General features: G+C 41.3%; 1 protein-coding gene across 1 annotated transcript in view; it reads right to left on the bottom strand.

Annotated features, from left to right (window-relative positions):
* Nucleotides 1-15,537, bottom strand: part of ADAMTS6 (ADAM metallopeptidase with thrombospondin type 1 motif 6) — an 894,781-nt gene that overhangs the window by 781,430 nt on the left and 97,814 nt on the right. The window contains exon 5 of the mRNA XM_029576285.1: nucleotides 6,483-6,697. Coding sequence (XP_029432145.1) covers nucleotides 6,483-6,697 — 215 coding nt within the window. The remainder of the gene's footprint in view (nucleotides 1-6,482; nucleotides 6,698-15,537) is intronic.

Here is a 15,537-nt window from a genome sequence, read left to right as displayed (position 1 = left end):
GTGTTTCAGCTTAGTGCGCGCTAACGGGAGGTAGCGCGCACTAACGAAAAATAACAAAACGTAACAAAAAAATAACAAATATAAACGGTTAGCGCGCACTAACCCTAAAAAAGGATTTTCACGAAAATTTGGGGGGAAAATGTTCATTTCAATTTTCAACCGATATATAACGAATTAAGAAATATCATAGGATATTTCAATTCGTTATAAAAACGATTCAAATCCTTACTAAATAGCTTTAGCATGCACGCTAAGCATAGTTTCCTATGTCTGACTTGAACAGGAGCCTATATTTCAATACAACACATCTTGAATGTTTTTTTCTTAATATTACACAATCTTTAAAATAAACCACACTAATATTTTATTTTTAATATTAATAGTCTGCTCTCAACAGGGCACTTACGCTTGGATTATGCCAGGACTACCAAGGATGTTGCGTCAATAGACTCTTGGACTGGAGTGAGATTGAGTCTACCTGCAGAGAGGAACCTTACAGGTTCTCACCGTCAGCAGGGCAAATCAGAGTCCAAGAGGGAGTTTCACCTATACCAGCCCTCGTTCCCCTTGGGTTGGTCTTAGGATGCCAGGGCCAGCAGGACTTATGTGAAGGTCTCTGGCAATGGCTAGTAACATGGTCCAAGGACAGGCTGAGGTCAGAGGCAGGCAGCAGTCAGGTGTAATTGAGAGTCCAGGCAAAGGGTCAAACCAGATATCCATCTGAGGGAGAAGGAGAGGGATGGATAGGGCTGGAGCAGGCTGGGTAGATGAAGCAGGTACAGACTGGGCAGATCAAGCATGAAGCAACATAGAAACTTAGAAACATAGAAACATAGAAATGACGGCAGAAGAAGACCGAATGGCCCATCCAGTCTGCCCAGCAAGCCTCACACATTTTTTCTCTCATTCTTATCTGTTTCTCTTAGCTCTTGGTTCTATTCCCCTTCCACCCCCACCATTAATGTAGAGAGCAGTGATGGAGCTGCATCCAAGTGAAATATCTAGCTTGATTAGTTAGGGGTAGTAGGGGCAGTAACCGCCACGATAAGCAAGCTACACCCATGCTTATTTGTTTTACCTAGACTATGTTGTACAGCCCTTGTTGGTTTTTTTTCTTCTCCCCTGCCGTTGAAGCAGAGAGCCATGCTGGATATGCATTGAAAGTGAAGTATCAGGCACATTTGGTTTGGGGTAGTAACCGCCGTAACAAGCCAGCTACTCCTCGCTTTGTGATTGCGAATCCTTTTTTTCTTCACCCCTGTCGTTGAAGCTATGCAGGATATGCGTGAAGCATCAGTTTTTTGTTTTTGGTTTTGGTTTTTTTTTTCCCCTGCTGTTGAAGCAGAGAGCTATGCTGGAAATGCGTGATGTATCAGTCTTTCTCCCATGCTGATGAAGCAGAGAACCATGCTGGATATGCATGGAAAGTGAAGTATCAGGCACATTTGGTTTGGGGTAGTAACCGCCGTAACAAGCCAGCTACTCCCCGCTTTTTGAGTGCGAACCCTTTTTCTTCTCCCTTGCCGTTGTAGCAGAGAGCTCTGCTGGATGTGTGAAGTATCAGTTATTCTTCTCCCCTGTCATTGAAGCAGAGAGCTATGCTGTATATGCATTGAAAGTGAAGTATCAGGCATATTTGGTTTGGGGTAGTAACCGCCGTAACAAGCCAGCTACTCCCCTCTTTGTGAGTGCAAATCCTTTTTTCCATTACCTCTTGCTGTTGAAGCTTAGAGCGATGTAGGAGTCACAGTAAGCATGTGTATGTTTATTTAATAAGGGTATTGACTCAATAGCCATCATTCTGGCGAGTCACCCACTCTTCATTGGCGGCCTCTTGACTTTATGGATCCGCAGTGTTTATCCCACGCCCCTTTGAAGTCTTTCACAGTTCTGGTCTTCACCACTTCCTCCGGAAGGGCATTCCAGGCATCCACCACCCTCTCCGTGAAGAAATACTTCCTGACATTGGTTCTGAATCTTCCTCCCTGGAGCCTCAAATCATGACCCCTGGTTCTGCTGATTATTTTCCTACGGAAGAGGTTTGTCGTTGTTTTTGGATCATTAAAACCTTTCAAGTATCTGAAAGTCTGTATCATATCACCTCTGCTCCTCCTTTCCTCCAGGGTGTACATATTTAGATTCTTCAATCTCTCCTCGTACGTCATCCGATGAAGATCCTCTACCTTCCTGGTCGCCCTTCTCTGTACCGCTTCCATCTTGTCTTTGTCTTTTTGTAGATACGGTCTCCAGAACTGAACACAGTACTCCAGGTGAGGCCTCACCAAGGACCTGTACAAGGGAATAATCACTTCCCTTTTCTTACTCGATATTCCTCTCTCTATGCAGCCCAGCATTCTTCTGGCTTTTGCTATCGCCTTGTCGCATTGTTTCGCTGTCTTCACATCATTAGACACTATCACCCCAAGGTCCCTCTCCTGCTCCGTGCACATCAGCCTTTCCCCCCCCATCGAGTACAGTTCATTCGGATTTCCACTCCCCATATGCATGACTTTGCACTTCTTGGCATTGAATCTCAGCTGCCATATCTTCGACCACTCTTCCAGTTTCCTTAGATCCCGTCTCATTCTCTCCACTCCTTCCGGCTTGTCCACTCTGTTGCAGATCTTAGTGTCATCCGCAAAAAGACAAACCTTACCTTCTATCCCGTCCGCAATGTCGCTCACAAAGATATTGAACAGGACCGGTCCCAACACCGATCCTTGCGGTACACCACTTAAAACCGCTCTCTCTTCAGAGAAGGCTCCATTTACCATCACACATTGTCTTCTGTCCGTCAACCAATTTGCAATCCAGGTCACCACCTCGGCACTCACTCCCAAGCTTCTCGTTTTATTCACCAGTCTCCTGTGCGGAACCGTATCAAAAGCTTTGCTGAAATCCAAGTAGATGACATCTAGTGCTCTTCCTTGATCCAATTCCTTGGTTACCCAGTCAAAAAAGAGACTACATGCACTAAGAGATGTAGGAGGACCCATTGCTGAGGCATCTAAAGGGCATCTGGACTGCCTTATATATGAGCAGGTGGGTGACGTCATTTAAGGGCACCACAGGGGTTTTTCCACCACTGGTCTTTTAAATCTGAGAGTGTCGGCACAAACTAGGGAAAGCTGACTGTGTCCTGCCATGCCGATGGGGATGGTGGTATGCCACCATGTCGGAAGGGAAGGTGTCAGAGTGAGTAGCGCAGCTCAATGGGACCTCCCACAAGCCGTGAAACACAACAGATGATTATTGATTAAAGAAAATGTGATGTGGAGTTTTGAAAATGGAAAGTAATAAGAGTGGGCACTTTGCAATAAAACTCGTACTAAAAACATTTTAGAATGCAAGACCATAAAACTTCTACATGCATGTTAAAACCCACTTAATGTGCTATGTAATGAATGTTAGCAAGCTTGTATTAAAATGTGCTCTCAAAAGCATGGCCAAGATACTAGTGTGGACATTAACACAAAAACATTTGGGGGTTAGTACTCAAAAGTGTCCAGGATGGTGCAAACTCCATGTGTTATTTTGGCTGTGGAGTTTGCACGATTAATCACAGCAGAACTATGCCAGTAGTTTTGCTTTGATTATTGCCTACCGAAAAGATACCCACAGAGATTTGTATCCATTTTCTCTGCAGGTCAATTTTTTGGAAAAAACAATGCACAAAGATGTGAATAATCACAACTACAAGCCTTGTTCTGTTCTCTAAGTTCCCCCCCCTCCCCACACACACACACACACATACACACACACACTGGGAATGTCTCCACACAATACAGATAAAAGTATGCGCATTTTCCAAAAATATACATCCTTTTACTCACATATAGGGTAGACAATAATCAAAGAGCCCATTTCCCTGGGAAAACACTGTTTTATCTTCAATTATTGCCTTCTTAATGACCATGGGGCCAATGTAATAAGGTGCGCTCAATGGAGAGCACAGTTTGACCTGCAGGTGTATGCACATTTTTTTTGTGTGCAAACTTTACTGCCAATGCAGCAAGGGGTTTTGCACACAAATAATGTGCAAGTTAAACTATGGGTATTGATTAGTGCCCTCACATGGAAACCCATTGCTATTGAAGGTATAAGCTATTATCCCTAATGCAGAAAGGTACATAGGCTTAGCCCCATAATTTCTTTGCACTGGCAATTTAACTCCTAGTCTGAGGCAGAGTAAAGTTTCTTGGACTATTGTATGGGCAGAAGATAAGAGTTCTAGTGCCAGAATCTGTAATTGGGATTTTCTATGCAGAAAACATTGTTTATGTATACGAATCACGTATTTAGGAATATTTTCAAGTTTCTATGCATTTTTTAACTTCTGACGCATTAGCATAACTTTAACCTACAGCAACTGAATTTAGCGCACAGTTTTAACACGCAGCTTATTACCTTGGTCCCCATATTAGCTACAATCTGAAATCCCCTGTGCCCTTTCACCTTGCTCTTCTCTCACGTCACTGAAGAGTGTGGTCCCCTTTCGACCACACTCAATCCCCCACATTTTTCCTGTGATGCAGAGGTTGAAGGGGGGGGGCGGCTAAAAATCCCCAGCATAGCATCACCCCTCCTTCTCAATAGGTATCACTTCACCATCACCATCAGTGCACCATGAACACTTTGTCACCCCTCCCGATATTCATCCTCTCCTCCCTAAGACATTTTTTCTTGAGGCTCTCACATAGCGGCCCATCCCTCTAAGCTTGCGAGCTTCCAGCAAGGAGGGGCAGTATCTTTAAGGCAGAAGGGACATCAGAGTTACAGCCGAATGATGGTATAAGGAAGCACTTCACCATATATGGTTAAGCACCTCCAAGAGCAGAGGTTCTCATCAAGGGCACTGCAGTACACTGAGGAACCTCAGGGGTACTATAAAAGTGTGACACCCACCCTGCAAACAGAAGCTAGGAGCGGCTCACAGCTGCCACCATTGCTGGCAGCAAAGTCTTACTCTCTCTCGTTCCCCCTGCCTGCTACACAATGGCATCCTACTGGCAGCAGGAGTCAACGAGCATTATTCATTAGCTGCTGCCTCCTTTGCCAGCCTCCTGCTGAAGTCAAAGCTGCACAGAGCTGGCAATCTCACAATATTAAGGGACCCCCATCTGCTTCCAGCTTCAGCAGGAAGCCAGCAGAGGAGGAAGCAGCAGCAGCAGGTAAAGAGCCCTGCTCAGTCCATTTATTTTGCCAGACAGAGATAAACCTGAGTGGGAAAGGAAAGATAGTAATGCTAGGGAGGTAGGAAGGAAAGTAGTGTTGCCAGGGAGTGAGGGAGGGAAGAGAAATGGTGCTGCCAAGGGAGTACAGAAGGGAAGGAAGGAAAGATGGTGATGCCAGGTGGTGGGAGGAAAGGGAAAATAATGATGCTAGGGATGTGGGAAGAGAGAATGGAAGAGTGGATAATGCCTAGCCTGAGGGTTAGATAACGTGTGATTCTGTGTTGGGGGGATTTCCTACAACACAGGGGCATGTAATGCTGCTTAAAAGAAAGGGATCTCTTTCTCTGCAGCAGAATTTAGGGGGAGAAGAAATCTCCTATGGTTAGCACACAGGATTTCGAACCTTAGTGTGTATGGTAAAAATTTCATACTCGGTCAGAAGTAGATGTTGAATTTTTATCCTTGACCAAGCCCACAGTAAATAGCAGCTAAGGGGTTCATCCCATACTATTTCCCATGGGCCTGCTAAAGCCTCATTTGCATGATGTTCCTTCATTTACATGCAGGTAAGCGCTAATTCTGGCACTTACCGGGGGATCATTTTAACATGCACAATAAGGCCTTCTTGTATAGTGAGCTATTTTTAGCATGCACAAAAGGTCTTTACGATGTATGCTAAACTTTATTGCATAGGTCCCAATATGATTGCACACTCATGTGGTTATCACCTCAAACTATACATCTGATTATAGACAAAGCATGATTATTGCTTTACTGCATAGTAATTGAATTTACTATGCTCCTTTAAATGCATTATCTTTGTGCATTGACCATGTTCTACCATGAACCATTGAACCATCTACTGCAAGAATCTTTTACTCTTGTTGGTATCAAACAGCAAGTCTGAATTTCAAAAAAATGACAGTTCTTGTTGTTAACTGTGAATATTCTACGCTGCTATATAGCAATATTGTATACACCTTTACAAATATTAGATGTTAATAAAATGTAAACTTAAAAAAGCCATAGTTGTTCAATGCTCAGAGCTCATAATAAGGGGATGAAGTGGCTAACTCTCTAAGGACCATAACATGTTTCATGGACTATGAAAAGGCAACAGTTTGCTCTTCCCTCATCTACTTAATCATAATTTGCATTTCAGTGCAGTTAATAACTGCATTTTGCACAATGTGCAAAGGAAAAATTGAGGAAGTTACTATCTTGACTTTTAAGATCATCGAGTTTTATTCATTGTTTATGCTGAAAGGAAAACTTTGTTTTAATGATAGGGTGAGGTGTCAAACTTACAATATTCATTACGCTCAAAATGTAATGCTCAATGTCTTTACGGCCATGGTATCCCACCATCATTTTGTCTGCCACTACCAGCGTCTCCACGAATCGCTCAATGCTTACTGATCTCTTCTGCCGCTGGGGACTGCTCAGAGTCTCATTAACTGGAAGTGAAGTTGGGAATACAAGCGTCTCGTTCCGCCACCCTCGTCTCCTGCTTCTTGTGAGGTCTTCTAGGAATCAAAGTAATTAACCACTTCAGATGGGTCACCAGTTAATCCTGTTCAAATACAGCTGCTTTTGTAGACAGGATTCTCTTAAAGCACTTAAGATATAGAGGTTACATTAGGAAGACGAATGAACTTTGCTCTATAAACACTTTGTCCTTGAAAACGTTTTCACATTTTAATCATAATGTATTTTCTTTAGGCTACATTTGACAGGTAACACTTCAGAATGGTTCAATGTTATTACAATGGCCTCCCAGTAGTAAAAGTCACTTTGTTAAAATAAATGAGATGCCTGTGTATCTCACCTGGTATTTCCAGCAACACCTACTCAGTTTATTAGTTTCTTTCTAAATTCAATTACTATGCAGTAAAAATGGACATTACAGCACAGGTGTATCATACTTTTGTAGGCTATTGCCCTTAGACAATCTGATAACACTGCCAAACTGTCTTATGACATTCCTGAAAGAGTGATAAGGTTAACTGAATTAGAGCCATGAAAGAGAAAGAACAAAAAAAAAAAAGAATGCTAGAAGCCAAACCTTCAGTAAATATAAATCATTTGTCTTGCTTCTGAGTTGTCCACATCTGCTGTCCACACACCTCCCCCCCCCCCCCGCCCCAGTCATGGTGACATTTGTATGAATGATGGAAAGTCCCTTATTCTATGACAAAAACTCCGATGATGTCCTCTGTACTAATTAGCTTTAGATTATGGATTAGCTGATTAGTACAACCAGTAACTAATAATATCTTATTAGAAAACGTTGCAAGTTTAGTATAAAGAAATCACCTGAACCTAGGAGGAAAAAGGAACAAAGAAGTGAGAACAGCAAGGTGAAACAAAGCAAGTGTCAACAGAGAACGAAGAAGATGAAAAACTCAGAAGTTTTACAATGAGGAACCCTGAAGCAGAGGATGAGGATTTGGTAGCAGAAAGAACTAAGAAAGGAGAAACTCAGTAGCAAAAGAAGTTTGTATTAAGAACTGAGAAGCAAATGAGGACTTTTTCCTCTGTCTGTTTCTTCTTTCTGTGACAGCTGTACTGAGTCCAACCAATTTGGTGCAATGTGAATAAAACGTTAATATTAGTCTGCTAAAGGAACCAAGATGGCTGCATACAGCCATACTCTGAACTAACAATTGTTTTTTCCTTTTCTAAGTTTTGCTTTTTCCTCTATTCATTTTATCCTCTGCCAATGGGGAAATGAAAAGGGAAGGCTCGCACCTTCCTGGAAATGTTGGCAACACCATTGCCAATGGGCCCCATGGATAGCCAAATCCTCATACCGTGAGCAGAAGATCCTCTGCAGGGCTCCAGTGAGACATCCAGGGCCTTACCGACAGGGGAAAAATTGCTGCCGGCTACACCTGAGAACAGAGGCATCCTTAAACTAGGAGCAGCATTCAGCTCCTTTATAGCCGCAATTGCAAGCAGTGGATGATAAAGAAGAGCTTTTTTGCATTCTCAACATGAGTGGATGACATCACAATCCAGCCCGGGACAACATCATCAGATTCCTAGGTATGGGAGACATTTGCTGTTGGGGGGAGAGATTGAACCCATGGAACTGAGAGTAGATGGAGGGCCTGTCCAGGCAGAAAGATCAAGGAGCAGCAACTGGATCATTGGCACCTATCTGATAATGTCTAGCTGGGTTCTGTGTGGGCTACAGAATTTATGTGGATGATATACAATTCGCCGTCCATGCTCAACCTACTTGGTCTGATGCATCTGAATTATTAATATTATATTTATCTACAGTTAGGCATTGGCTTTTTCATAATAAGCATGCACTTAACCTCGCTAAGACTGAAATAATTACCTTGCAACATCCTAACACTGGCCCTTTACTAACTTCAGTTGCCATTGATAATGTTCAGTTGCCAATTGTTCCTCATGTTAAGAGTCATAGGGCTTGGATAGACTCTAGTTGTAAAATCTGTTTTCTTTAAGCTAAGGGATCTCTGCAGCTCAAAGCCTCTGCTTGGTTAGTCTGATTTCCACTCAGTGGTATAGGCATTAATTCTTCCTCTTTTAGATTATTGCAATTTTGTCTGGTGGTCTTCCTGTCTCCTCATTGAAAGCATTGCAGCTTTCGACTACTTTTACCTCAAGGAACAGTATGAGAAATTACATTACCCCAGTATTACATGGACAGGTTGCCAGGTCAATGGAAAATTCAGTATGAGATTGTAATGCTGGTTCATAATTTGCTGAGGCTTGATTCCTTTCCATGGACAAATGCTCTGCTGTAGGTATACAATCCAAACTGTGCTCTTAAGTCACAGAGAAGTCTTCTAGATATCACCTCTCCAAAGACTAAATACAAATTGAATCTTTATGGGTAGAAATCCCTTGTGTGTCGGGGAAGACTATAGTGATAGGGGTATACTACCGTCCACCTGGTCAAGATGGTGAGATGGACAGTGAAATGGTAAGAGAAATTAGGGAAGCTAACCAAATTGGTAGTGCAGTAATAATGGGAGACTTCAATTACCAATAGAAAGACGTCATGTAACTATGATTTTTCTTAATGTGCTATTGTTTATGGAGCCATCATAACACCTGCGGGCATACCAGCATATTTGAGCTTAAGGTTTTGCCGCTTCAGGTCGTGTTTAATCATTGGCCCAAGTCCTTTATTCTTTTGCGTGTTTTTTTCTTGGTATTTTTTTCAAATTTTTTTTTTTTTGTAAAATTCTGTATCGGGGTAATACCTTCCTTGGTATAACTCAAGGTATCAAGGAAATTTAAAGTCCAGTCCGACGCGCGTTTCGCATCGCTGCTTCAGAGACTGAAACGAATACACTCCGCTTTTATGTTTAACAGGTTTCCTCTTACCGGCGGTAAGAGGAAACGGAGCTGTTCCATTCCCCTTATCATTTTGGTAGCCCTTCTCTGTACCTTCTCCATCGCAATTATATCTTTTTTGAGATGCGGCGACCAGAATTGTACACAGTATTCAAGGTGCGGTCTCACCATGGAGCGATACAGAGGCATTATGACATTTTCCGTTTTATTCACCATTCCCTTTCTAATAATTCCCAGCATTCTGTTTGCTTTTTTGACTGCCGCAGCACACTGAACCGACGATTTCAATGTGTTATCTACTATGACGCCTAGATCTCTTTCTTGGGTTGTAGCACCTAATATGGAACCCAACATTGTGTAATTATAGCATGGGTTATTTTTCCCTATATGCATCACCTTGCACTTATCCACATTAAATTTCATCTGCCATTTGGATGCCCAATTTTCCAGTATCACAAGGTCTTCCTGCAATTTATCACAATCTGCTTGTGATTTAACTACTCTGAACAATTTTGTGTCATCTGCAAATTTGATTATCTCACTCGTCGTATTTCTTTCCAGATTATTTATAAATATATTGAAAAGTAAGGGTCCCAATACAGATCCCTGAAGCACTCCACTGTCCACTCCCTTCCACTGAGAAAATTGTCCATTTAATCCTACTCTGTTTCCTGTCTTTTAGCCAGTTTGCAATCCACGAAAGGACATCGCCACCTATCCCATGACTTTTTACTTTTCCTAGAAGCCTCTCATGAGGAACTTTGTCAAACGCCTTCTGAAAATCCAAGTATACTACATCTACCGGTTCACCTTTATCCACATGTTTATTAACTCCTTCAAAAAAGTGAAGCAGATTTGTGAGGCAAGACTTGCCTTGGGTAAAGCCATGCTGACTTTGTTCCATTAAACCATGTCTTTCTATATGTTCTGTGATTTGGATGTTTAGAACACTTTCCACTATTTTTCCTGGCACTGAAGTCAGGCTAACCGGTCTGTAGTTTTCCGGATCGCCCCTGGAGCCATTTTTAAATATTGGGGTTACATTTGCTATCCTCCAGTCTTCAAGTACAATGGATGATTTTAATGATAGGTTACAAAGTTTTACTAATAGGTGTGAAATTTCATTTTTTAGTTCCTTCAGAACTCTGGGGTGTATACCATCTGGTCCAGGTGATTTACTACTCTTCAGTTTGTCAATCAAGCCTACCACATCTTCTAGGTTCACCGTGATTTGATTCAGTCCATCTGAATCATTGCCCATGAAAATCTTCTCCATTACGGGTACCTCCCCAACATCCTCTTCAGTAAACACCGAAGCAAAGAAATCATTTAATCTTTCCGCAATGGCCTTATCTTCTCTAAGTGCCTTTTTAACCTCTCGATCATCTAACGGTCCAACTGACTCCCTCACAGGCTTTCTGCTTCGGATATATTTAAAAAAGTTTTTACTGTGAGTTTTTGAATCTACAGCCAACTTCTTTTTAAATTCTCTCTTAGCCTGTCTTATCAATGTCTTACATTTAACTTGCCAACGTTTATGCTTTATCCTATTTTCTTCTGTTGGTTCCTTCTTCCAATTTTTGAATGAAGATCTTTTGGCTAAAATAGCTTCTTTCACCTCCCCTTCTATGAGGAAAGACTAAAGAGGTTAGGACTTTTCAGCTTGGAGAAGAGACGGCTGAGAGGGGATATGATAGAGATGTTTAAAATTATGAGAGGTCTAGAACGGGTAGATGCACGAGGCGCGAACAAAAGTACGCTGGATTTTATAAGATACGTGCGTAGCCGCGCGTATCTTATAAAATCCGGGGTTGGCGCATGCAAGGGGGTGCACATTTGTGCAACATGCGCATGCCTAGCCCTGCGTGCGCTGCCCATTCCCTCCGAGACCGCTCCGAAATCGGAGCGGCCTTGAAGGGAACTTTTTTTCTACACCCCCCCCCCCCCCCCCGCACTTTCCATTCCCCTACCTAACCCACTCCCCCGGCCCTATCTAGACCCCCCCCCCTACCTTTATCAAAGAAGTTACTACTGCCTCCGGGCAGTAGTAACTTACACACGCCGGCGCGGCAAGCCCCGGGACTTATGCGCATCCCGGGGCTTGCGCGCCCTGCCGAGCCTATGCAAAATAGGCTCGGCACGCGCAAGGGGGTTTGGGGTAGGTTTTCGGGGGGTACGCACGTATCTTATGCGTGTACCCCTTTGAAAATCTACCCCTTAGAGAATAGCCACTGCCATTAGCAATGGTAACATGGAATAGACTTAGTTTTTGGGTACTTGCCAGGTTCTTATGGCCTGGATTGGCCACTGTTGGAAACAGGATGCTGGGCTTGATGGACCCTTGGTCTGACCCAGTATGGCATTTTCTTATGTTCTTATGACAGGTGCATAATAGTGAGACGAGGGAGAGAGAGAGCTTTTTCTGTCCCAGTACTATGGAACTCCTTGCCAGAGAATGTGCGTCTTTTGACATGTTCACAGACCTTCAAATCTGTTGAAAATTTTTTGTTCAGGCAAGCTTATATGAAACTTTTTTTTACTTGGTTTCAGTGTCTGTGACAACTTTTATTCTGTTTTACAATGTGTTATAAATTTCTTGCAATTGTGCATGTTTGCTTGTACATCACCTAGCACTTTGGGTATAGAAGATTCATAAATCACAATAAAGATAAAGATCCCATGTACAACACCAACAAGGTGTGGTATCTGGTTCTGCTTTTCCTAAACCACCAGCTATAATTTTAGAACTCAATTGGGAAGCAATTACAAGCCTACCCTTACAAGTGGGGCAATTTGCGCATCAACACAGGGGGTTAACCTCTTCTCTACAGACTTGCCAAAAGAAATTTCTTCTGTGACTCAAAAGGTTGAAAGTTTGGAAACTAAATTAATAGCGGTGCAAGACTCTGTTGGGTCTCTCTCTAAAGATCATTTATTTCTCCAGAATAAGTTAAAAATATTGGAAAATTTGGTTTGTTGAAGAAGCATTAGGTTTATAAATTTTCAGAAGAAAACATTTGTCTTTCTGCTGGAAATGCTAAGGAAATATTTTATGAAATATTCAAAATTCTAGAAAATACTTTACTTCCTATATCCAAAGTGTGTTATCTTCCACTATTTAGAAAAGAGCCTGAGGGAACTGATTTGTCTCCTCAAATCTCATTATATATTTTGAATTTAACAGCCTATTGGGAAAAATCTGATGATGAGGAGGTTATTCCATCAATCCTTATAGCAAGTTTAGTACTAGATTTGGATAGAGATTGTATTTTGAAGCTTTTCTTTTGTTATGAATATGTTTACTTATTCAATACGAAAGTTTGTACATTTCCCAATGTAGTAAAGGCAGCACAAACTAAGAGGAAATATTTTTAATGATGAGACCTTGGGTAATGCAGCTGAGAGCTTTATATTAGCTGAATTTTCCCTGAAATGTGTGTTGAAATTCAGGTGATCTGTCCCAGCTTGCCAAGTTTATAAATGACGAGAGACAGGTCAAGATGATTCTCCTTGCCTTAGGGCTACCTTCTCCCCAGTGAAGTTGAACTGCACTTGCTTTATATAGGAGGATCTCATCTGCGTTCAGCTATTGTATGATTTAATAATTGCATATATGTTTTTTTCTTCTGATACTGGATATTGGTTCTCGCCTCTTTTTGTGAACTGTTAGAATAAAGGAAGGTATTGTTTCTCTTTTTTCCTTCTCTTTAATTTATTTAATATATTGCCCTTTGTATCATTCTCGACAAGTTTTCTACTTTGGGAGAGGATGGTGGATGCCTGGAATGCCCTGCCAGAAGAGGTGGCGAGGACGAAAACTGTAACCTAATTCAACGGGCATAGGATAAACATTGCAGATCCCTAAAGGCTAGAGATTGGAAATGAAGAAAAGGGTGCATGGGGGTAACCTGCTCTGTGTGGCAGTTATTACTGTTAACAGAAGGCATGGGGATTACTGCCCTTAACTAATTAGCCTTGATGCTTTTGATGTAACTGCAACTCCATTTTCTGCTTTGACGGCAGGGGGAAAAGAGGAATTGGATTCAGACGACAGCCAATGCTGGGCCTCAACTTTTACAGTCCAGGGTACATAGATATTTGGGAAAAAGCACAAGACTGCTTCTACAGCCAAGTTCAAAAGCAAAGCACATTCAAGCAGCATTGTCTGAATTTTTATTTATTTATTTAAAACTTTTTTATACCGACCTTCATAGTAATAACCATATCGGATCGGTTTACATAAAACAAGGGTATAACTGAAGCAATAAATAAAAGTAATTAACAAGAGAGGTGAATAAGGCAAAGTTACATTTAACAAGGAGTAAAAACTTGGGAAGCTTAAAAGCTGGAAGAAAGGTAAAGGCAGGAGGTAATTAAAACATAATACAAAAGGAATTTGGGTTAGAGCTTAAGATGCTTTAACCAGTGAGTGCCAGGGTCCTTCGTTCGAAAGGATAGAGGACCTCAATCCTCTACGTCCAGGTGAGAAAAAAGACGACTAATGATATGTGATTATCTATAATTGGTCTGTTGGAGGAGTGTAGTTTGAAGGGGATTTCAAGGTCGAGTTGGAGTTGATGATGGATGGATTTGTGTATTAGGGTGATTGATTTGTAAAGGATTCTAAAATTTACTGGTAACCAATGTAGGTTTCTGAGGATGGGTGAGATGTGGTCTCCGCGGCTGGTGTTGGTCAGTAATCTCGCTGCAGCATTTTGTATCATCTGCAGTGGTTTAGTGGTCGATTTGGGGAGGCCAAGGAGAAGGGCACTGCAATAGTCTATCTTGTCTATTTGTTTTTTTATTTATTTATTTATTTGAATTGTCAAAAAAGCTGCTCACCAAGTAAAAATGTTGCTAGCAGTAATTTTGTTATGGGTTTGACCATTGCTTGGTTTTGATTGTAAATATTACTACTCTTAGCATAAGGCTTGGGGTAAACTGCATAGAGTGGCATTTACAACTCTTAACAGAAAATTAGGAGTAACCTGCATGGAGAGGCAGATTAGATGGACCATTTGCTCTTTTTCTGCTTTCATTACTATGTTACTATATATGTATGTTTCCATGTTATAAATAAAAAAATAAACAAATGTAATATTATGAAGAAACAACAGGACAAAGAGTTCCTCTGTTACTATATTGGGTGAGATTTATAAGGGAATTCTAACTAAATTGACATCTGCCATTACTATACACAATGCCATTACACTACATACATTCAGAGTACAGAGCTGTACACAGATGTCTTGTACAAAGAGAGATCACAGATCACTCTAAGTGAGGGTTTGCCACAGGCTCTGATATTGTAACAGGTAGAAAACTGTGAAAACATGATGGGTTTTATGGCCTGAGCTGCCATGATAGTCCATGTTTCATTTAAAATTAAAGATCCACTCCAGCAACTCTAATGAGCCTAAAGCTATGATGTCTTAAGTTGATTTCTCGATCAGACTTTGTTTTCTTATTTACTAGAAGGAAACTGATGCCATTGCTTTATCAGTGGTCAAAGTACTAAACTGTACTATTATGAAAACTGATTTTGTAAGATCCATCAGGATGCGATCGTACTCACTTTGTCACGACACTTTAGAATTCCAATCATTTTGTCACTCAGTAGCTGGGACACTGTATTATCTACATCATTCTACTAACTGCCATTCTACCTGTTGTGTATATCATACAGTGCCCATGCAGCTTCTTATCTGTTCGCAAAACAAAATGCTGTATTAAATCTCACATGACTTGAACATAAGAGCTGCATAACATCTGGTAAAATTGAGACTCCTTTGGTGTCACAATGTCTTGAGAAATGACATGGTTTTGAAGAGCTCTACTGGTTTGTTAGATCAACTTAATATATTGAGAGGATGTAACATAGAACATCATCTTGTTTGTTTAGAACAAAAATAGATTTTCATCTTACATACTAGGACTTAAAAAGGAGATTGAATGGAGCTCTTTATTTAAAAAATAGATAATTCCTCAGTAAGGTCTATATGTCATCTGATTCTTCTCTTTGGAT

This window comes from Rhinatrema bivittatum, chromosome 1 (genome assembly GCF_901001135.1).
Source record: "Rhinatrema bivittatum chromosome 1, aRhiBiv1.1, whole genome shotgun sequence".
Lineage (NCBI taxonomy): Eukaryota > Metazoa > Chordata > Amphibia > Gymnophiona > Rhinatrematidae > Rhinatrema > Rhinatrema bivittatum.
Note: the sequence above shows the minus strand (reverse complement) of the source record. Positions and strands in the feature narration are given on the sequence as shown.